The sequence below is a fragment of the Bradysia coprophila genome, unplaced genomic scaffold (genome assembly GCF_014529535.1).
Source record: "Bradysia coprophila strain Holo2 unplaced genomic scaffold, BU_Bcop_v1 contig_232, whole genome shotgun sequence".
NCBI classification, from domain to species: Eukaryota; Metazoa; Arthropoda; class Insecta; order Diptera; family Sciaridae; genus Bradysia; species Bradysia coprophila.
Genome location: NW_023503493.1, coordinates 3,452,097 through 3,476,573, shown reverse-complemented (window position 1 = coordinate 3,476,573; position 24,477 = coordinate 3,452,097). Strand labels below are relative to the sequence as shown.

Sequence of the window (24,477 nt, the reverse complement as noted above, 5' to 3'; positions counted from 1 at the left end):
TTCAAACGACTTAGATGAGTGGCCCATGACTTTGACAAATTGGACCCGGCGACGGAGATAGGACTCAATCCAGTCCAACAAACACGGCTGTACGCCCAACTCACTAAGTTTCCGAAGAAGGTAGCTGTGACGAACCTGGTCGAATGCCTTCTGAATATCAGTGTAAGCTACATCAACCTGGGACTTAGACTCAATGGCATGAAGTGCACTGGTCACAAACTCTAAAAGATTGGTGGTAGTGGAGCGCCCCTTCAGAAAGCCGTGTTGTTTCACAGAAATTTTATCACTCAGGTCATCAACCATCCGTCTACACACCAACGACTCAAACAGCTTTCCCAGAGTAGTCAGTATCGCAATACCTCTGTAGTTGGAAACGTCTCTCCTAGAACCGTTTTAATGAACCGGCGTCAAATAAGAAGATTTCCACAGAGAAGGAAACGTACGAGAACTAAGAGACAAGTTGAAAATCCGATGCAGAGGCGAAAACAGCGAGGCAGCACAACTTTCTATCAGAAGCGGCGAAACGTCATCTGGACCATCACCCTTATTAACATCAAGGCTCTGCAGAGCTTTAAGCACTTCGGCTTCATCCAGCCGGTAACTGAAAACATCCGCCATCTTATCAACACGAAAGGCCGACGGAGGGTGAACGTCAGGAACGTAAACCGACTGGAAGAACTTACTGAAAAGTGAACAAATTCCTTCAGGATCATCGGCCACTTCATCACCTAAGTACATCGAAGCTGGCAGACCTTTCGTCTTCTTCTTCGAGTCAACAGACTTCCAAAACTTTCCAAAGCTTATCCGACGGGTCACTCGAGCGTGCAAGCTTCTTGAATGCTCTGTTCATCCTGTTCTTCAAATTGGCGATCGCATTCGTGTACCACGGTGGAGCATTCGTCGACCTTTTGACTAAAATCGGAACAAACCGCTCGCAGCCTTCACGTAGCACCGACTGAAACGCATCAACTGCCTCGTTAACATTCGATCCATCAGAAAACACTCGTGACCAGTCAGCATTTGTAAAAAAGTCATTGAGACCAAGGAAATCAGAGTTTTAATAATCGTAGAAGACAGACTCCTTCTCCGGCATCATTTCATCACATCCAGGGATCATAAAGCTGAACTCAATTGGTTCATGATAGCAACGATCCACTTTACTCAAAGGAACAGCCGCTCTACTCCTCCTCAGAATACCTCAGAGTCTTATTAGATTCAAAGCTCAACTGGATTATCCACACGAATTACGTCATCCAAAGAGCCATTGCTTCGCTTTGGCAATGTCGCAGACTTTTCGGTAATGACTGGGGACTCAGCCCTAAAGTGCTTCACTGGATCTACACTTCAATTGTCAGACCCAGACTCTGCTATGCGGCCGTTGCAAACTCAACTGAGCCAACTGCAAAGCTCTCATAGGTATTACTTCTGCTATGGAAACAACTACACCAGCAGCTCTCGAAGTGTTACTAAACGTTGAACCATTACACATCCACATAGAATCTGTTGCCCGAGCGTCCCTTCTACGACTCAAACAATCCTCCCTTCTTATTAGTGAGCCAAATTTCGTTCACTCAAGATTGTGGAAAACTGTGATAATCCAATCTCCAGAATTCAGCATGCACTGTGATGTAATTACACCAACTCCCAGAGCGTGACTACTGGTCAAAATGTGACTTAAGTTTAAGTGATAAGGTTCACGGACGGTTCACATTGCACTAACATGACCAGCTCTGGAATTTTCTGCCCAAATATATAGGAATAGAACTGTCCATTCCTCTGGGTATTAATGCTACGGTCTTCGTAACAGAAATACTTGAGTGTTGTAGATACATGTTAAAACATTGTGACGCAAACTCTCCACCTATCATCATATGCACAGATAGTCAAGGAAATTAAAGCTATAAAAAGATATAAATTCTCGTCTGCAATAGAACTTGAATGTCGCAACACCATTCAAAGACTGTCGGAATCCATTCAAGTCTCGCTTACTTGGGTCTGTGGTCACTCAAGAATTATCGGTAACGAAAAAGCAGATGAACTAGCAAGACTAGCTACTAGCACTCATTTCACCGGTACCGAACCAGCGACCGCAGTATCACTTTCTACTCTCCACCGAATAACGTCGAACTGGAAAGCTCAAAAATTCAAGAACTATTGGAATTCTTGGAACACTGCGCGACAAGCCAGAAACTCAATCAAAATAAACAACAAAAATATAAAAAGACTCACCAGCGTTCTAACAGGTCACAACACTTTGAAAAAACATCTTCACACGATAGGTATATCGACTGACCCGTACTGTGATATGTGCGGCGATATTGAAACAACAGAACACTTGCTCTGTCATTGCCCAGCGTATATCAAACCAAGAGCATTACATCTAGGCAAAAAATATTGTTTTTGCTCTCAAAACAAATGGCCTGTTGCCTGTTTCCCGTCACGACGGAAGTTTGGGATCAAGTTCCCGGAACAGTTTTTAGACCCGTACGAAGTACTGGGGTCTTATAGGTTTACGCATACGTTTGTAACACGTCGAATTGGACTCCCTGAGTAAGGGGAAACCTATTGTGGTTGTATAGAAATGCCAAATCCGCGAAAAAAAAAGTCCGTCCGTCTGTCCGTCTGTCTGTGGGTTCTCTAACTTGAGTAAAACGCATCCGATTTTGAAAATTCTTTTTTTTTCCCGTTTGGTAATGTCAAAAGACAGGCTAAGTTCGAAGATGAGTGATTTTGGATCGACCCCTCCCGAGCTGTGGCCCAATAAGTGCTTTACGGTTTTTCGAAGATATCTCCGGACATTTAAACGTTAAACTTGTAAGTGATACGTCAAATAAAAGGTATTTACAATACCGATCGACAAAAAAAAAATTATGGAAATCGGATGACCGACTCGTGAGTTAGACCCCTTGGTGTGAAACAGGCACAGGGCGGCAAGCAGTTTTTGCTTGTAGGTCGGCCACATTTGAACATATTTCGTCTGTTTTAGCTTTATTAGATAGGTATTGACCGTACCAATCAGGGAAAAAAAAGTTCATGAAATTATGTTCTCCGGAACGTGAGCTAGGTCTCTTGGAGTGAGCTCTTATCTGGCTACTCGGAAGTACAGTGAACGTGGTGTATTTTGACAATATCTCGAGTAAATTTTGACAGAATTTCATGAATTTTTTTTGTTTGAAAGGTATTAACGAATGTAAAGCGTCGGTACTATTTCCGGTCTCCTAACAAAATGGCTGCCGGCGGCCATATTGGATTTTATTAAAAGTGATATAAAGTGGGAAAAATGATGCTTAGAGAGTTTCTGTTAACATGGAAATAATGTGTTAAGTGTGAGGGGTTTCAGGGATTCCATATATGGACATCTATATATACCTATATACAGCTATATTGAGCCATATACAGGCATATAGAGCTATATAATAGCATATTCATCTGTGAAATGTTTATTTACAGTGAAATATAGTTAAATATAGCGGTATATAGCTGTTTAAATAGGAATTTATGAAATTTGTCTTCGTACGGGGCTGTCTATATTGCCTCCGGCAATTTATTTGTATATGATAACAAGGCAAAGAGTGGATAATGTAAGTGATTTTAAAGGCTTTTGACACGAATAGGTGTTTCGTCAGGGGTCGGCGTTAGCTATGTTTTTTTTGGTTTTGTCGGTTTTTCACTAGTTTTTCAAGCAGACCTGCGAATGTTTTCGCTCAAAAACCGTTTGCGATGCATCAAATGAAATGCATTGACGAGACGAAATAAAATATTTAATTTTTTTCACTTCTTTATTTAACAAAAAAATCCAAACTTCAAATTGAACATAAAAACCGCATGGCTCCATTATGCTAAATAACAATTCAAAGGAGCTATTTTAGCGATAGATTTCTATAGAATCGAGATGGTCGATCAGCTATTGGTAAACAAGCAAATCTACATATTTTCCAACTTTTTCTCTTTTCCCGCACCTCCAGCACAGTGGCGAACCAGGTCAGTATAACGTTGCGATAAAAATGACGTTTAATGAGAAGTAGGCCGCTGATTCCATGAGATTCATTTTGTAAATGTTCGTTTCATGGCCGTAACAAAACAATCCCTAAATTCCCGAAAATTCTCAAAAAGACCCGAAGTTCTGTTAAGTCTTACCAAATAATCTGTCAAAAGTGAATTTTTGAGAAGTTTATTTCCTCAAAATAGGCCATGTGCTCACCGTTTGATGTGGCATACGACGGTATGGAAATATTTCAACAGTCAAAATCACAAGGCCGAAGTGTCTTGAAGTATCACAGACGAGTGGTATTGTGAGTAGCATAAGGCTGTTTCTGATTTAATGAACTACGTAGCAGCCATCAAATGTAAAAAGGAAAAGAAAAAGACAACGCACACCGTCAACGGGCTTTTCACTTAACCGGGAATACAAACGATGCATCAGACATATAGCACTTAGTACAACAGGAGAACGAGAGATGTCGCTCGTAGATGCTATCTCAGCCGCAAAACAATGAGTCGATTCCATCAGATGTTCGAAATATAGCTGGATCCTCTGAATAACCCTGTCCATTCTGTTGCTACTTGTGTTACTCGCACTATGGATGCTCGAAGCGAGAGGTGGATCTGAGATTTCGACCATTAAAGACTACGTGTTTTCCTTAGAAAATTTCATTTTGGTCTCACGTTGCTCTAAAAAAATGTTTCGACTTCGTCTGTAGCTACACTTCCACATGAACAGTGAATGACAAAACTGTCTGTAATCGTTATCGAATCAACATTCCAACATGATCTCTGTCAAATATTGGTGGACATTCTGAATTGGATTTACAAATTCATCGATCCGGGGCAGAATGGCTTTTCACCTCTCCGTTACTATAAGTCGTACATACACCAGGAGTCGAGAGATAAAATTAGCCGAAGTTGAGTAGGTCAGCCGGGAAAAACGAAAGCCAAACTCCGAGACTCCGAACATTCAATCGACGTCAATTCGAGCGTCATCAGCTTATGTCAACGTATTGTACATTTCGTGATGAGATTCATAAACTGTCAATCAGATGTTACGAGAATTATATACATGCACGGACTGTGCATCTCATCATGAAACTCACCATACATTCCCTGAAGCCGACCTAGATGCACGACTCTTTACGGCCTCGTCCCACTAATGAATTCACGGGGATTAAAGACAATTGGTTCGCCACTTCGAGGAATTCTTTTTCCCCGCAAATTTTTATAATTCACACAAAAGGAAAACAATTTCATTCTTTTTCAATTGCAAATCTAAAACCTTTCAAATGTATAACCCAGAACCAATGAAGCTTTGTAGTGTTACATTTCAACGATTCAACTTTTTAATTTTTAAATCGAAACTCATTTATTGGTCGCAAGGTTTCATTTTAGCATTGTACCTCTATTTATGATGATGAAGATGATGATTGATTCAATAGTTTTTATGAAATACAAAACCTTGCTGCACACACAACAAAGTTGTTTTATTTTCCTGGAAGCGCAACAAAGATTGGAGACATTGCCGTATCGACGATGGCTTTTCAGAACTTCAGACTTCATAGTTCACAAGGAACAGTTGGAATTGCCTTTCTTTCTCGTTGAGGATGAGCCGTCTATAGACATTACAGGCAGAAGAGAAGACGGGACAATGCAAAGTCGATAAACCACTGAAAGTAATGCCAATCTAGAAAAATCCACTGGACCCAAGTTCCGGTGTGAATCGAGTGCAGCGTAAGTTTAGACTGCCTAAGTTTATCATCAATTACGACCCTCACGGCTACAATCAGAGACCATTTTGCGGAAATCATTTTGCCAGACTTTTCTACATTTTCACGAATTTTGCAAATATTTTTGGGAAAATAAGGGAAAAATCAAGAAATACTTTGCCGACATTCGACCTCTCATCTTCACCATAAATTATGTCGAAAGCTGTGCCTGCATACAACGACGAATGCGAAATTATTCGCCACAGCAACACCAAATGCCAAATCTTTCTGTTACATTTGGCATTTGGTGTTACTTTGACCAAGGTTTGCCATTGAGATATCTGATTCGGTAACACATGACATTACCTCCGCCAATATATTTCCCTTGATTTTGACTTGATTTAAACAAAATTTCCATTTCTTTATTCATCGTTCATACCAAAAATGGAACAAAAACATTTCTATTCTCTTCTTAGGTAATAAGCTTTGACACTAAAACGTTTACGGTGAGAATGGATCCGCCCTAAACAAATCACTCATTTTGGGGTTTTCCACATTCTAATGACTTTATGGTCCCCGACAAACGGTTTACGTTCTTTACATTCGTTAATTTGAAAGTGATAGAGGCTGTGTAGCCGAAATGCAACCGTAATATTGTCGTTGCAACGCGAAGAAGTCGCACAAATTTTCGATCATTTTCCTCGTACGGTGGACAATAGTTAGGTACACTCGCGGAATTTTGAAAACCGACCCATTTTCTATTTCGTCGTTTGGTGGTCTTTTCGTGCATTTTGCGTGTAATTTTATGTTAATTTTATGCGGAGCAATGAGAAACTCAAGTAAAACACAAACAGAAAATGTGGCGGTTTTCGAAACCCCGTGTGTGTATGTACAGTGCACCTTGTACGAAACTATTTTTCGGTTCGTCCATTAAATTTCCTTTAAATCTTTTTTTTTAATTCTTTCCTTGCTGCTGCGCCCCTATAAAGTCATTAGCATCGCAACCATTCATTCTTTTTCGACACTTTTTGGCACATATTTATTTTACATTCTTCTTTTTCCCTTTCCCGTTATGTTCAGATGTTAATTTGTCTATTGAAACGCTCATCCTTAGCAGTTCATTTCTGGTTCAGATTTCCAACTGTACAGACGTTTTTTGCTAGGTGTCAGTGTCCAGTTAAACTGTAATTTATTTCGAGCCAGTGTTAAGACAGTCCTCAAAATGGAGTACATCAACGAGGTAAGTTGATTTAAAATTTTAATTAAATTCAAGCCGATTCTCGACAATATCAACCTGACTTATTTAAGAGCTGCGCACCGCTGTTTTGTAGTCATGATTGTCGTCCATGCATTTTCTTTCGAGAAAGATTCGAAAAAAACGAAATCGAAAACTCAATTTAAGACAGAGCGCAAATGAAGGCCACAAAAACAAACAGAAGGGGCGCGACACTGTGTGGTCAAACATTTCCGTTTGGTTTGCGCGGAATAACCAATTTTTCAAAAAAAAAAAAAAAAAAAATTTCTACTAACGGAGCTCGATCCAAGACAATACATCAACAGTTCCACAGAATGAATTTCGTCGCAGATTGTAAATCTCCACCAGTTTCTCCCTTGAAATCTAAAACAAACGCGACTCATCAAAATCGGTGCACAGGAAGCGGAGATAATCCATTTTCAAAATCAACAACTTCCATACTGAAACCTCCAAAATGACGGCGTCGCAACAATGAAATTCTTTTCTGTCTATTTCCTTTAATTTTTCGAAGACGTCGGTGAACGGCCATGAAATTTTGCAGTCTGGACGGAAATTAATTGTAAAAAAAGTCCGTACAAAAATGACATTTCATGATTCATGCGTCGAAAATCCTACGTTTCATGTTGGAAGCACGTCTTTCGACGCCCTCAGCATGTAAAATCGATTACCCAACTCGGGATAAAAAGATGCAAAGTCTCGTTTTCGTGTGTTTATTGACCGCGGCTTCGCCTCGGATCAACAAAATTCACACGAAAACTCTGCTTTTCATCTTTTTATCCCCAGTCATGTTCGCCATCGACAGAAGTGTGTCTCCTCTTAGCTTTTGGAATTGCTATCTGCATGAATATGTCTTTTTAGGTTTGCAAATCTAAACATGACACAGTTTACATAGCTTGTAATATGAGTACAACTGGAGATGGCTCAAATTTTCGATAAATGTTCCTCCATTATGTCGAAATACAACGAAATAATTAGTAATCCGTTTCGATTAAACAATTCGACTCATTTTCATGACTATCGACTTAAAGTTCTGTTTTTTTTTGTACATTTTAGAGACTCGAGGCGTATCCCACGGTGTGGTTGAACAAAGTCTAATTAAAAGTGTAATGCAAAGTAATTTTTTCTCCGAACTATTATTAGTAATGATGTCCTGATCATTTTCGGCCTAAAGAAAGAAAAAGGTCGGCAAGCGGTTTTTAAGATAAATTGAATTTTATGGAGTGTCGGTTGTGTAGCATGTCCAGGTACGAATGTAGGGCGCCATAACAAGTATTTTTAGGTATCTATATCCTTGTTCTGCCGCCCTACATTCAAATCTGGACACGGCATGCTCAACATTCGCCACTGCAACACCTTTAGTTTTCCTCTAAATCTAACTTTTAGTCCTCCTTCTGGACGCAGAACGTGACTTTTATTGGAGGAACAGCGTATCTCGGAATAAAGATCTTATCGGGATAATTGAAATATGGACCGTTTCGTTTGAACGGTTTGTTTGAAGTGAAAATTAATTTTTACTAACATCGCTTGGACTACTTGAATCGACTACTATGAATTTCAATTAAACAAAAATAACTCATAATCTATGATTCCAACATCCCTCCTCAAAGATTACGACACTCTAAAATCATCAAGTCCAATAAGATGAGTAAATTTACGTTACTTTAGTGATTCCAAAAATTTTGTGAATGGACGACCATTGTTAGATTTTGCTCGGCCAGTATTACTGTAATTGGTTACATTCGTCTTCCCTTTCAATTTTATTTTCATCGGCCGTTTCAAGTATTGGAAATCATGAAGTTTGATATTGTGATTTCCCAATTGAATTTTCGTTGCTTGTTGTTCTGATGTTTTAGCTTGACGACCGTTTGCAATCTCTTTACTGTTTCGGTTCTTACACTTCATATTTACCAAGCACGTCTGTAATTTATGATTTTCTTTCAATTCGCTTGACTTTTTAATCACCGCTTTCTTCTTCATTCCATTAGCATTGCTGTCTTTATTGTTCCACAATTCCCGCGTTTATTCTTCCACAATTTTTCTTTGATATGTAATCGATAAAGATTGTTCTGATCGACTGATCCCACAGCAATAATTGTACCGTCCTCACGGATATAACATTCGTTGCCGTCGAAATTGACCTTGAAACCGAGTTCCGTCAACTTTCGTACTGACAGCAAATTTGCATCTAGCCCTGGAACATACAGCACATTTCTCATCAAGATTTGTAGAATTTCGCCTTTTTCGTTCGGACAATTTACAAAGCCTTCACCGATACCTGCAGCAAATATAACTTTACCATTGGCCAATTCGACTGGACGATTCGTTCCCATTTTAATTTTCTTGAAGAATTTCAAATTGTGTATCATGTGGATCGTTACTGCTGAGTCGATGTACCAATCGTTTGTGCATCGCATTCCCTTCAGCGATTTCGGTAGTACCGTCTTCGCCATAAAACATTTGTACTTTCGGATTTCTTCGTTTTCAGATTCGCTGGAATAGCATTCGACAACTTTCTTTGCCTTATGTGTCTCCCATTTCTGTTTCGATTTCGATTTCTGTTCCATTTCATCCTCTTCAGATCCCAGTGATTGTTTGAACAAGTAACAATCACGTTGAAAATGCCCTCGTTTATTGCAGAAATGACAATTGAATTTGTTGTATTCATTTCCATTCGTAATCGTCAATGCACTTTCATTCGACGAGAATGATTCTGCTTCTGAACCATTGATTCGTTTGTATTCGTTGATGAGTTTTCCTTTCACCATTTCGAGTGTCAGATCTTTTTCGTCACGGCTTTCAAGTGCCGTTATTAATGGATTGTAGTTGTCCGGTAAACTGCATAGCATCAATGCGACCACCAAGTGTTCGCCTAAATTCTCTCCCAATGCCTCCAACTGATTGACCAAATCGAGTAGAGAATAAATATGTTCTTCCACGTTACCATTTGTCGACATTTGCATCCTGCACAGCCGTTTCAGGAGAAAGATCTTGTTCGTTAACGTTGACTTCTCGTGATGCTTCTTTAATGCGTTCCATGCTCCTGCAGCACTTTCTTCTTTTCAAATGTGGCATAACTGATTATCATCGACCATGAGACCAATTCGCGCGAAAGCTTTTCCGTCCTTTTTCAACCATTCGGCGTTTGGTGCGGCTGGACGTGGCTCGGATATTGTCTCCCAGACTTCCTTGTCGGTGAGGAGCATTTGCATCTTGAATTTCCATATTTGGTAATTCGTTCCGTTCAATTTCGTGAATTGTAATTTCTCCATTTTTTCGATTAAAATTCTGAATCCGATAAAATTCAATATTCACGAGTAGTGTGGAAGGCCCATAACCTATTGGAGGAACAGCGTATCTCGGAATAAAGATCTTATCGGGATAATTGAAATATGGACCGTTTCGTTTGAACGGTTTATTTGAAGTGAAAATTAATTTTTACTAACATCGCTTGGACTACTTGAATCGACTACTATGAATTTCAATTAAACAAAAATAACTCATAATCTATGATTCCAACAACTTTAAGACCAATGGTATAGCATTTCAGAATCAGGGAGCCAGTCCAACTAAAACATACTTTACCGCCTTTCCTTGTTGTGGCCTAATGATGTGTAAAGTGAAGTTGATAAAAAAACATGCCTATATTGTCAGTAGCATGGCATGCGCGGTATCGTTGGAAAGCTAGTGACATCAGCTACCCGACACACAAACAAAAACAGAAAAGAATGTTTGATCCAGATCTGTTAAAATGGCATAAACTTTCACTTCCAATTTATCTCAAAAACCGCCCGCCGACTTTTTTCTTTCTTTAGGCCTTAAATGATCAGGAGATCATTACCAATAGTAATTAAGCAAAAAAAAATTACTTTGCATTACACTTTTAATTAGACTTTGTTCAACCACACCGTGATCCGAGTTTAGTAATTCTATTCAACGCTTCTGAAGAATTTCTGAAGTTTTTTCTGAATTTCACCAGGTGATTTCAAACTCATCCCACTTTTGATGGAAACAGTCGGTCGAGTGTCAACGCATCCAAGTGTGAGATGACGCAGTTTGAAGTACCATGAAAAAGATGTTTCGGGCATCCTGATCGGGGATCCAACCAGCGCATATTTTCAAAATTTTTCTCTCGATAATTTATAAGATTCGGAATTGCAAGCATTTTAGAGAGTTTGACACACGTAGTTTGCGATTTAAAGAGCGGTGCTTTAACAAAGATTTTTTTTTCGTTTTCAGAATTACGTAGAACCTGATTACAGCGATGGCAAGTCAATAAAGGAACTTTACGGAGATTTCGACGCGTACTTGAACACGAGATACATAGCAGTTCCATTTTCACACGTATGCAACGTTCGAATGGTGCCAGACTGGGACAGTCATCCAAGCATGCAGCCGATACAATCAATTGAGCCCATTGAACCGGATCATGCCATGGAGCCGATTGTTATAAGCGAACATGACTATGCCATGCAGCCGGTTGAAATAAGCGAACATGACTATGTTATGCAGCCGGCTGAGTTAGTTGATACAGTCCAATCTGTAGAATCGAGTGATGTCATCCAGCCGATTCAACCAGTTGAACCCGTTGAACAAAGTCAACCGAGTCATCAAACCGTTGAACAAAACCAACTGAGTGAATGCAATGTCGAAATGGGTCAGCAAGCCGTGCACAAACAGGCAACGTACCCATCTAACATCATGAAGGCAATAAGAAGCTCAGGAAAGCAATGGGTGAAGGTGGAAGAAATATACGATTTCTACTACAAGATGAATCCGGCATGCAAGAACTTGGACAAAACAGCGTCCAAGAAATGGAAAAGTAGCATCCGTCACGCGCTGTCTTCAAGCGCAAAATTCGTTCAACGTGAGGTTACAGCCGGCAGCGATCGAGTCAAGCAGAAACGATTTCAATATGCCATCAATCCGGACCTGGACAAAGGGAAGAAGGCGAAAAAGCAGAAGAAAGCGATGCCGGCCACTGAATTTGAGTTTTAACCGAATTAGTGAACGATGTACGAGGACTTTGAAGTGAGGTGGACATTCATGGAAAGTGTGAAGTAGAAAAAGGAACGAAAAGTGAGTAAAATTAAGGAAAATGTGAAGTAAAAAAGGATGATTTTCAATGTAAAAGTGGGCGATAAGTGAGTTTGCCAGAACGGTGTTGTGTCTTATTTATACGGAAAGGTGGAAAGCTTAACTTTGAATCAGAGCGTTAATCACCGCCAATTCAATTTAATTAATTTTTATTTAATTTATGTCATTTTGCCATTTGAATAAAAATTTGGAAAACCATTTCTTGTGTCTCATTCAGATTCGTTTTTAGCGAGTCCAGCCCCTGCAGCTACGATCGAAATATTCAATTTTTCGGTACACTATCCAGAGAAACGTATATTTCCCGCCAAAAAAGTAACTATGTCGGCCGGAGAGAGCAGCCGATAATGAAATGTTATAACTACACGCATTGCAAGTCGTGTACCTTTCATGTTTCACGCCCTCAACACGCAAAATCCATCGGCTTCGCCTCGGATCAACAAAACTCACACGAAAACTCTACTTTTCATCGTGTTACGCAAATAACTATCTCGGCCGCAATTGAGTGCACATGATAGTTGCTGAAATTGTTGCAGACTGATTTCTTTGTGCTGTGGTTTCGTCTCAATATGACTCTCTCGGCTATTCAACAGAAATCAGTCAAGTGCACAAAGCCATCGAAGCAACAAAACAAGAACGACAACAATACGCAAATTGAATGGTGGACCAGTGAAATCAAAATTTTGGTCGCTGAACTCCGTAAATGGACATCCCGGGCTCTGACTTCCGCTGGATTTGCTAATCAAGCTAACTGGACATCAGTTCTTAAATGGATATAGGAACTTGCGTCACACTTCCACTGTAAGTGGTTTTTGGGCGATATTCTCTTTTTTTTTTCAGTTTAAATTTTCGTGCTCATAAGAGTCTATTCGCATTTCTTCAATGAATAAAAGAGCGATTATGACAAAAACAACATTTCATTTAAACAATGTTTGCAAATAGATCATCAAAATTGCTGTCTAATATGAAGCTTCTCACAGAACGGTCTCCCATATTTACCGAAGCGGCAACGATTACTTCTGTATCTGGATAGATGGCAAGCATTGAACTACAACCGAAGCTTCCACCATCATGCCAAATAACGTGTTTATCGTTCGGTGTGTCTGCAGTAGCATTTTGAATCACAAAACCCATACCGTAAGGTAAAGAACTGACAGTCGTCGGTGTCCAAGCACTCTTGACTGAGGCCTGTTGCAGGAAATGCTCACTTCGTCCAAAATACGCATCCAACCAGATCTGACCATATGTTACCACATCTGTCATTGTGCTCATGATTCCACCAGCGGCATGCAAATCATTTAAGAATAGCTCTCCCCACATTCCACTGTTGACGATGCTGTTGGTCTCGTTTTGGATATAATAGTACGATGCAATGTTCGGTATCAGCATTTCTGGAGAGATCATCGACGTTTTGTTCAAATTAAAAATATTTCTAATCATCTCCGTCATCGCTCCATCGAAAGTCTTATTTGCGTCAAGAACGGATTCGATGACCGCACCAACCAATTCATATCCATAATTAGAATAAGTGAAATTCGTTCCCGGTTCGAAATCCAACTGTTTGTCTCGCATCAGGATCAGGCGATCTGTTTGGTTTGCACATCGAAGACATTTTCCGATTTCATCGTCTTCCGGTGATTCCGGAATTCCAGCCGTCATTTGGAGAAGTTGCCGCAAAGTGACATTCGCAATTTTGTGGTTCCATTTCTTATCGGGAACATCTTGATGAAACGGTAAATACTCCTTGATAGGCACGTCGAAATCGAGTTTTCCTTCCTGCATCAAACGAGACGCCAAGCCAACGGTAAATGATTTTGTAATGGAAGCAATTTGCATCATTGCATCGCCCGTCATAGGAATATTGTGCTCGATATTAGCTACGCCGAAACCCTCCAACCATTTCTGTTCACCTCTGACGGATACACTGATCACAAGACCGGGAATAATTTTATTTTCCGTTTCGTTGAGAAAATTATAAACCAGCCGTCGGGCGTTATCAGTTGGATCACTGTCTATTACAGTTTTGTTAGTTCGACCGCAAGATACACTCAGTGTGAATATTGATAACAATGTTAAACCGACGATGGAAGCTAACACCATTTCGAAAACGTTCTGTTCTAACCGAAGGCGCGTAAAGAAATGTTTTCTGATTTTTTGCTTGGTAATCTATGAGCAACAAGCGTACGAAACGAGCCATCAGAACAGTCGGAGCGTTTGCTGCGACTGAGCCCCGTACAAACCCGTATATCTATTGCGTACGTGACCCTAGTGCGTCTGTCACCCTGCTTTGACCGTAAGCCTATGCGCCGGTTAAAGTAGTTAAAGTAAAATTATTATGTAATGTGTACATCTTAGAAATTGCGCATAGCGCAATTACGAAGCCCCGTACGACGTTCCTTTCAAATAAAACAAAAATTTCAAATAGCCCTAAAATTTTAATTTATTGAGTATAAATACACATAGGGCCTAGTATCGGCCTCAGTCCGATGATCCAAATTTAATTTTTTTTAACTACATTCTATTCGGCCTTTGATTACCTTCCAAATCAAACAAAAATTACGAAAAACGAATGAAATTTGCTCGAGTTGTATGTAAAATACACATAGGGCCCTAGTAGCGGCTTAGTCCAAGGACCCAATTTTTTTTTTTCAACAACATTCTATTCGGCCTTTGATTACCTTCCAAATCAAACAAAAATTACGAAAAACGGATGAAATTTGCTCGAGTTATATGTAAAATACACATAGGGCCCTAGTAGCGGCCTTAGTCCGAGGACCCAATTTTTTTTTTTTTTTTTCAACAACATTCTATTCGGCCTTTGATTACCTTCCAAATGAAACAAAAATTACGAAAAACGGATGAAATTTGCTCGAGTTATATGTAAAATACACATAGGGCCCTAGTAGCGGCCTTAGTCCGAGGACCCAATTTTTTTTTTTTTCAACAACATTCTATTCGGCCTTTGATTACCTTCCAAATGACACAAAAATTACGAAAAACGAATGAAATTTACTCGAGTTGTATGTAAAATACACATAGGGCCCTAGTAGTGGCCTTAGTCCAAGGACCCAAATTTAATTTTTTTTCAACAACTTTCTATTCGGCGTTCGATTACCTTCCAAATGAAACAAAAATTACGAAAAACGGATTAAATTTACTTGAGTTCTATGTAAAATACACATAGGGCCCTAGTAGCTTTTCACTTCTAAGGCCCTTACTCACGGTCCACTCACCCGATTTTAAAAAACTTTTTTTTCCTGGATTGGTATTGACAATACCTATCATTTGCCGTGTCATTTACATTTCCATCGTTTATTTTGCCATAAATATCACCAAAAGACCTTAAATCACTTAGGTGGCCCTAACTCACGAAGGGCCGACCCGAATATGCCCATCTTCGAACTTAGCCTCACTATTTTGACTATCTTTCAGGGGAAAAAAAATTTTTGAAATCGGATTTGATTTACTCAAGATATCGACGTGACGGACAGACGGACAGACGGACAGACGGCCCAAATTTTTATTAAGGATTCGTCATCTATGAACATAGGCAAACACTTTGCCCTTACCGTCTGCTTCGAATTCCATCAATTACACACGGCATCGTAATCCTATAAGCCCCTTTGTACTTCGTACGGGGCTAAAAACTAACTGATGTAGAATGCAAATAGTCCCGATACTTTGCGTTGATTTACAAAAACGAATCACTTTAAATGATGAGGTCCGGTCAAATGAAAATGTTCGATTTGTTAAAATTTTGTTTTTATCTCTCAAAGCACCTCTAATTCAAATTTTTCATTTGTTCTGCTGACACATTTGAAAATCATAAACACAATCACTACATAGCATTAAAACGTGACTACATATTCACTCCTATCGCTTTCGAAACGTTCGGGCCAATGGGAGAGGACACTAAGAAATTCATTAGTAAAATCGGAAAACTGTTGGAACGAAAAACTGGTGAAAAGCGCTCGACAAATTTCTTGATACAACAATATTCAATAGAAATTCAGAGAGGAAATTGTGCTTCAATTTTGAAAACTTTTGAAAATGACGATGCTAATACCGTTTCAAACATATTTGATTTGTTATAAATCTAAAAACTAATTAGAATAATTTCTTTGTAAAAAAAAACATTGCATGTACTTTCGGGGCGAATAGTCGATCATGGGGGGTAAAATGCAACCCTGAGGAGTTACGAGCAGTTGAAAGGATGGTTAAAAGTTTGATTATTTCGGCGAACTTCTGACGGTTACTGTGCATTCGAAATGCAACAAAAACATAAAAAAACTGTTTTCCCGAATTACTACTGGTCTTAGCTTTCTAATGATACCAAACATGCATGGGTGGTGTATCGATGAATGTGGATTGAGGTTTTGTTCCGCAACTCGAAAAATTCAGGTCACAAAAAAAATTTGATCAAAAAATATTGATTTTGTCGCAATTTCAGCTGTTTATTAATTTTTTCGTAGTTAGTGTATGTAAAACAATGCCAACGCATTTCTGCAAAAACTTAAGAGTAAATTCGCGAAATCCTTTGACAATGTATTGGAAATTATACACAACTTCTCTTCAAATGCACGCCTCCGCGGTGTCATGTACATACATCGAGAGTCCTGCAGCCTGAATTAAAGCACACTAAGAAAAAGTTGTTCCACAAATTTCTGAGGCTGGCCTTAGGATTCCGTCAAGCCATCAACCATTAAAATCGTAGATGGCTTCAATTTTCACTTGTCGAGGATTTCGCGGATTTGCTGTTAATAGTCAAGTTCCTTGTGTCCCATTCGATTGCAGAGTTCCCACTCCTCCTAAAATTCATAAAATGGACCAAATCCTCCTAAAATCTACTAAAATCTTCTAAAACTCCTAAAATTCCTAAAATGAGCTCACACTCTCGAAGAAATTTTTTAATAATACTGGAAAACTAAAAACGGTAAAAACAGCAAAATTATGCGGCAATGAATTTGAACTTCTGTATGAACCTGACTCAACTTGCGAAAACACTCCTTTCTTTGAGTCATGCAAATAGCGATCCTGAACGTGGATTTAGCGAAAATAAATACATTATCGAGGATCGCAGTTTGTTAGAAGATGCGACTATCGTGTCACTTCGAACGTCTAAGAGCGATATCGCCAAATCTTCAGGTGATTGGGAAACAAGCGGTCTCCGATTTTAATGAGTGATAGCTCGTTGGATTCGTCTTTCAATTCTAGGAAACACGTGTCTTTCACTTTTTCTTAAAAAAATTTGTTTTCTGTGAAAAGCGCTCAAAAGTGAAGACATAACAGAGGGTACCGAAAACAGTTTTTCGGCAATAACTCAAGAAAAAATTATTTTAAATGGTTGTAATGTTGTACGATTGTCGGCCTTTGAAAAGACCTACAGGTACAGTATACGCACCGCTTGGTGTAGTTGATCCACTATCATTAGAGTTATGACTAGAAATATAGTGAATGTTCGGAGAGTCCGCCTTCTCTGCAGCTTCGATGTACCACGGAACTGAGTATGGGGTGTTGTAGCTGGCCTCACCCACTATCGTTGCACATATAAATGAACCCAGCACTTTTGGGCTGCAAGCCTACAGAAGTCTTGAAAAAAAAGTTGGTGCCAAAATGTAGATTTTTTCCTTCTTTCTGAGGGCCCAACTGCCAGAAGAGCATCTGGAACGGTAATAATCTTCATAAAAAAAAATCGAGTTCAGAAAAACTTTCCGATATCGAGAAATCTCTCCGGATCCAGTAGAAAAAAACTTTTTAGTGCACAAGAGCTGATAAAGATGGAAACAAAATTATGGTGAATCTTGTTAATTCGAAAGGCGCAGTCGACAAGAAAAACCTGATAAAGGATCAGTTGCTGGCTAGTCGAGACTGGCGTCAGAAAAGAGGAAATTAAAAAAGTTTCAATTATTAAAGGAAAAACATAAGGAAAAATATGTTTTGACAAAAAAAATAACTTTTTGTCAATTTTCTTAAACATTTTTAGTATTTTACGAAGTGTATGAGAAACAGAGAAACAGAGCAAAAATTCATCCGGAAATTACTTATACAACCTTTCCCACATTTTAAAAAATTCCTCCTAAAATTCTCCTAAAATTACCTTCCAAATCTCCTAAAATACTCCTAAAATTGCATTTAAAATTTCCTAAAATTCCTAATTTTAGGAGCCTTCCTAAGCCGTGGGAACTCTGCGATTGGAAACAAAAATCTGGGAGCTGCGAGAATCGTTAATTATTTGTACTGGCGCTCATCATTACGATTGGTTAAATCCTACATTTAAAACAAGGCATCAGAACAGTCGGAGCGTTTGCTGCGACTTAGCCCCGTACGACCCGTAATCCTATTTCGTCCGTAACCATAATACGTCCGTAGCCGTAATTCGCCCGGAACCCTAATACGTCCACAACCCTCCAATGCGTCTGTTACCAAAATGCAAGTCAAGTTGGGCATGGTCAAATTTACTGAAAGTGTTCATTTTTAAAATTGCGCATAGCGCAATTACGAAAGCCCGTACGAAGTACCTCTCAAATAAAACCAACAATTTACGACATTATTTTAGAAACCAAAAATTTTTTGCCAATTTTCCATTGGGTGTTCAATTACCTCTCAAATGAAACAAAAATTAGCAAAATCGGTTGAGATTTACTCGATTTATGTGCAAAAAGCACTTAGGGCCGAGTAGCGGCCTTAGTCCAAGGGCCCAAATCTGAAACTTTTTTTTGCCATAATTCTATTCGGCATACAATTGTCTCTCAAATGAAACAAAAACTAGCAAAATTGGATGAGATTTATTCGATTTATGTGCAAAAAACACTTAGGACACTATTTACCCAGTAACTATAAATTAGTTGCTGATTCCATCGCAAGAAGACAATAAGAAATACAATTACAGCTCAATTAGCATAAAAAACAGAAAAAAACACTTTTCAGTCATTTTTTGACCACTTTTGACTGTCACCGGCCTAGATATGGCATATTTGTCACATTTCACATGTCACATATAGAAATACTATTTTTGACTGCCACAACAAAATTACCAATCAAATGTGGAAATGTGAAAAAATGTGATTCACATTTGTTTCACATCTGTGATTCGGCTACTTTTCATTTGTACATTCTTTCAGGACGTATTATTCCCTATTTTAACAATTTTTGTAGCACGACATCATTTAAATAATCCGCGACACAAGAACAGTTCACAACACAACACAGAGATGGAGCAACTTACACATGACATTTGGCAGAAACATCTGGAACTTAATGACAACAACGAAGATCGGCCACATTGGAATTCTGCCTATATAAGAAGCTGCCTATTCACTCTCATTCTGTTTTGTATCACAGTGCACTCGCCTTACACTTAGCCAGTGCCATGATCACGAATAAATAATCGAATTGTAAAGTGGAGGATTGTTTCATTTAGAAAGTCAGTTCTACTCTTTGACAGTGAATACGCCTTACATTTAGACTGTTCCGTCAAATTGTACGAACTGGCCAACGATAAAGTACCTCTACATTTTCTTAATAGTACTTTCCTCAACATCTGCCACTTGTGACGCAAATTTTTTTTGGTAAAATTTTTCTTCTAGAATTTTTTTGGCCTAATTTTGGCTTTGACAATTTTTGCGTACAAGTGCAGAGTGCGTCACCTACAGCGATATCAGTTGTTTTGGAAGTTTGGTTTGATTTTCTGTTATGTTATTTGGTCGCAATTTATATCCTCTATATCATCCGAAAACGCGAAAACCGCGAAATTTCGCGAACACACTTTTTCCCAAAAAGCAATAACCGTTGCACACTTTATTAATTACAAAAGTACTCATGAATACCTAAAAAAATTAATCCATAAAAATCTCATTTTCCCTTATAATGTTTTCATAAAAAAATTGATAAATTTTGAAAATTTTAAAAATGTAAAAAATTTAAAAAATTTTAAAATTTTTAAAAATTAAAAAAATTTAAAATGAAAGCATAATAAAATGATCAATTTATTTTGGTTTTACCTTAAAAAATTTAAAAAATTAAAAATGTGAAAAATTTGAAAATTTAAAAAATTCCGATCCGATCCGGAAAGACATTAAAGAACAATCAAACAGAAAACTTTAAGACTCGCACGAGTCGTGATATTTTATTCATGATTGGAGGTTTTGTGAATGTAGTAAGTATCGGGGGACATAAGTGTAAGAGAAGAACATCATATATGTAGCTATCGTCCTTTTTTTGTACCAAAGTGAAAGAGTCGTCCTACATTCGCATCACTTACTTCTGTTTAACGTTTACAATAAGACGATGAAACAGAATTCACACGAGTCGTTGTATTTAATTTATGATTTATGGTTGATTGAAATTGAGAATACAAAAAGTACTTTTCCATAGAATTCGGACTCAGGTGAAGGTTTTTGTGATGCTTCGGAAATTTAACAACGAAAAATAAAATGAAATTTATTTAAAATATAATCATAAAATTGTCAGTCAAGGGACCTGACCCGCCCAAAAGGTGGGGCCTAGTTTTCGACAGAGGTGCAAAGGCTAGTTCATCTGCCGAGAACAGATATATCGAGATTATCAGTTTTTCACTACAGAGTAATACAGTTTGTTCAAAAATGAAATGCACAGTTTTTAGTATTTCGAGACATTTCAAAATTTCAATCTGTCAGATAGTAAAGGATGCGTTTAATTAACCGGCGCATTAACAGATTTGAAATTTGAATGGTTTTTTCCACAGCTACAGATTTTTGCATGTTAGGTTTCTTACATTTTTTGCAAATAGCATTTTAATAGTAGGAAACTTAGATTTCGTCAGAAGAATTTGCGAACGGAAAAATGTAAATTTATTTTTAGTCTGAGTATTGTTCTACATCTATAATTTCTCTTAGATCGTGTCTTTATTCAAAGAAATCGATGGTGTTGTACAGGAAAAAAATTCAATTATTCGAAGCAAATTTAATGTTGAAAATTTGGTACGAATATTTAAATTTTTGTCACAAATATTTCAAATATTTATGGGAAAAAAATCAAAATTATTTGTGACAAATATTTTAAATTATTTGTCACAATTTTTTTTAAATATTTATGACAAATAATTTTGAATTTATTTCTAATAAATAATTTAAATATTTGTTGCAAATTTATAAAATATGTGTCACAAATAATTTAAATATTTGTCACAATAAATTTGGAATTTATTTGTCACAAATATTAATAACAAATAATTTAAAATTATTTTATATTTTATATTAGGGGGGTCCAGAATCGTATGGGAAAATAAAAGTTTCGAGAAAGTTGGCGGACCCCGGGGAAAACGAACCTATTTGACTCACTGATAAAAAATGTATATGGGGCCGATGCGATCCTTTGCAACGACACCTAACACTTAATTTAAAGAGTGACTTCGCCTGACTTTGTATTACTTGGAAATTATCTGTCGATTTTTGTCTATATCAATATTGTTAAGTGTGCCCAGACGGTATAAAAATTCCAAAAAATGAAAACAACGCATTTTTGTTGCTTTTGCAACTAATCTAAGTTGTCGGGTCCAAAAAAGTTTGATATTGTCGTAAAAAAAAAATTCTCATACAAAGTAATGGAAAAAATGTGTGGAAAATTTCGGTGTTTTTTCACACATTTCGTCCTTGAGCTACCCATAAACCAACTCGGATCGCATCGGCCCCATAAACAATTTTTATCAGGAGGCCATAAAGGTTTATTTTCCCCGGGGTCCGCCAACTTCCTCGACACTTTTATATATTTGTCACAAATAAATTGTGAATTTATTTGTTACAAATATTTACATATTTGTGCCGAATATTTATATATTTGTGGAAAATAATTGTTGACAAATTTTTTTTCCCTGATGCTAAGTCGTGTTTCCAATATCGTCACTTCAAGTGCCGATAAAACTTCTTGTAAAAAATTTGCTAAATGTATGAAGCAGACGGTCTTTCTACAGATTTGAGTATTCAAAGACCATCGATTTGTTTGAATAGAAACGGGGTAGGGTAATCTCGCACACCACACAAATTCATGGTGTGCGAGATTCACCTCTAACTGGTGAATCTCGCACAGTCATGACTTTTCGTTACATGTCGTAAAAGGACGCATACTATGATCGCGTGTGCGAGATTCCCCGACACCATAGAAACACGATCTAAAAGAAATTATAGATGTAGAACAATACTCAGACTAAAAATAAATTTACATTTTTCCGTCCGCGAATTCTTCCTACGAAATCTAAGTTTCCTACTATTAAAATGCTATCTGCAAAAAATGTAAGAAACTTAACATGCAAAAATATGTAGCTGTGGAAAAAATCATTCAAATTTCAAATCTTTTAATGCGCCGGGTAATGAAACGCATCCTTTACTATCTGACAGATTGCAATTTTGAAATGTCTCGAAATACTAAAGTATAGTTTCCACTTAAAAAGAGCACTCCGTTTAGCCTCCGTTTATATGACAGTTGTAAGATAGAACAAAGGAACTGTCACGTAAACGGAGTAAAAAATTGAAATAAATTCAATTTCCACTCCGTTTGCGTGACAGTTCTTTTGTTCTATTTTACAACTGTCATGTAGACGGAGGCTAAACGGAGTGCTCTTTTTAAGTGGAAACTATACTTAAAAACTGTGCATTTCATTTTTGAACAAACTGTACTTGCCAATTAGATTTCTGTTGTATTGCTTCGTTCCGACCAATGTTGAAACATTTTTTAATTCAACGTAAAAAATGAAACATGGTACCGTTTACATTAAGAATAGACGAATACAAGGGCAAACGATGCTGATTTCTGAAAAGATGCTGAAAAGAATTAGAAAGTTTGGGAAATTGGATGAAATGTGACTTGGTCTCAATGCGTGGAAAGAGCGATCCGAAATTTGGAGTGAGTCTAGTTTAATTAGTTTCGTTTGTTGCGTTTGTTTGTTTGTTTGTTGAATCTGTTTGAATGATTTTTTTCTTTTTTTGCTGCGCTTGGGTGTTTTCACAGCAGTTTTCCATTTTATCTCCCGATTTTCCATCAGAAGATGAACTTGCTCTTGTAAACTTTCGAAACTCGTTCAACTGAAAGTGTACTGCTGTCTCGTGTAACGGACCAGCGGAAACGACTGAAGATGGTTAGACCACGCTAACCTCTGACCGCCACTGGTTTCGGAGGTCGAAACAGAGATATTCGTCTAAGATATGCTTTACGCACACCCTGGGAAAGGGAAGAGCCAAGCTCTGTTCGTTGAAAATTTTTTATAATTTTTTTTTTTCGCTTTTGGAATTTTTGATAGGCATTACAGTTAGTAGTTGTCCTCGTCCCGAGCTTTATGTATGTGTTTTCAGCCCGTTGCAATAACCGTAACGTAAAAAAGGCTTGGATTCAACTTGGATTCAATTTACTTTGTCCCAACGCGTTGCAATGGATTCAACGGATTTTATTTAATTGTAGTAAGCAAATTTTGATAATACAATAAATTGTACGATAAAATGGTAAGACCTGCACCTGGAATCGTTCGACTGTTGTTCGCAAATATAGTGGTCTAATAGATTTCTGCATTTATTTAGCAAATCAACAGCTAATTCAGGGTAAGAAATAATGCTGTAATTTGGAAACGGAGTTTAGAATTAGAATATTTCTGTTCGTTACTGAAATGAAATGACAATCGACATCGACACTCACTTTTGGATCATGTAGCTTCCAGCATTTATGCACCGAGAAAGCTCTTTCACATGGATCGTCCCCCTTGATACTTCTACAATTTGCCAGGAAGTTCTCAGCAATGTGACGAATTTCGTCGTCGAGCTGTGCAATGTGTGTATCGATTTTCTCGAAATGAACGTCACCTTTATCATCAACAACTTTCGCTTCATTGAAGACACAATTCATGTAACACTTCAGTTTCGGATCGTCATGGAGTTCACCGTCACTAAATTCCTTGATTGCCTCTGAAAATTTAAGGAACAAGAAACTGTATGAGACAAGCGGATCAGCGTTTTCGTTGACTGTGTTACCAGCTGTGACGCCAGTTTTTCCCATACAGGATAATCGAATCGGTTCTAGAAATTCGAGCAGTGCCTTCGGTGGCCATTTCTCATCTCGACGAAGGTCAGCAGCGAAACAAGTGCTGACTAGCGCCAGACTTATTGCAAATAAAAACTTCATTTTGATTGTTTTATTTCGCCGATATTTCTCAAATTTTTCAGTCGGGCCTCTGTCCAATCGGTTTAGTTATTTCAAACTAAACGGAAATATCGATTTTCACCCATTTATATGAAAAAGATTGCTACCAGTTTCACATTCATTACATTTAATAATAATATGACAGTAATCGCTTAATAATGCTTATCATGCATTAAGTATACCCAAACTGCTTGGTTACTGGTTGGTTACTCCCATAAATCTTCTGTGTTGTTCAGCTGCACTACGTAGCAGCATTTCGTTTAACCGATCTTTTCA

The 24,477-nt window shown here is 38.0% G+C and overlaps 3 protein-coding genes across 3 annotated transcripts; 1 reads left to right on the top strand and 2 right to left on the bottom strand.

The window, feature by feature from the left end:
• The first annotated feature begins 11,337 nt into the window (after positions 1-11,337).
• Positions 11,338-11,946, top strand: LOC119077185. Its single transcript, XM_037184366.1, has one exon. The coding sequence runs from the start codon at positions 11,338-11,340 to the stop codon at positions 11,944-11,946; it is 609 nt and encodes a 202-aa protein (XP_037040261.1).
• Positions 11,947-12,963: 1,017 nt separating this feature from the next.
• Positions 12,964-14,142, bottom strand: LOC119077183 (serine beta-lactamase-like protein LACTB, mitochondrial). Its single transcript, XM_037184365.1, has one exon. It carries the CDS (start codon positions 14,140-14,142, stop codon positions 12,964-12,966), a length of 1,179 nt encoding a protein of 392 aa, XP_037040260.1.
• Positions 14,143-23,440: 9,298 nt separating this feature from the next.
• Positions 23,441-24,251, bottom strand: LOC119075972 (general odorant-binding protein 83a-like). The gene is made up of 3 exons (XM_037182558.1): positions 24,033-24,251; positions 23,701-23,966; positions 23,441-23,619 (listed from the first exon to the last, which is right to left on the bottom strand). The coding sequence occupies exons 1-3, from the start codon at positions 24,181-24,183 to the stop codon at positions 23,602-23,604; spliced, it is 435 nt and encodes a 144-aa protein (XP_037038453.1). The 5' UTR covers positions 24,184-24,251; the 3' UTR covers positions 23,441-23,601.
• Between the last annotated feature and the right edge of the window lie 226 nt (positions 24,252-24,477).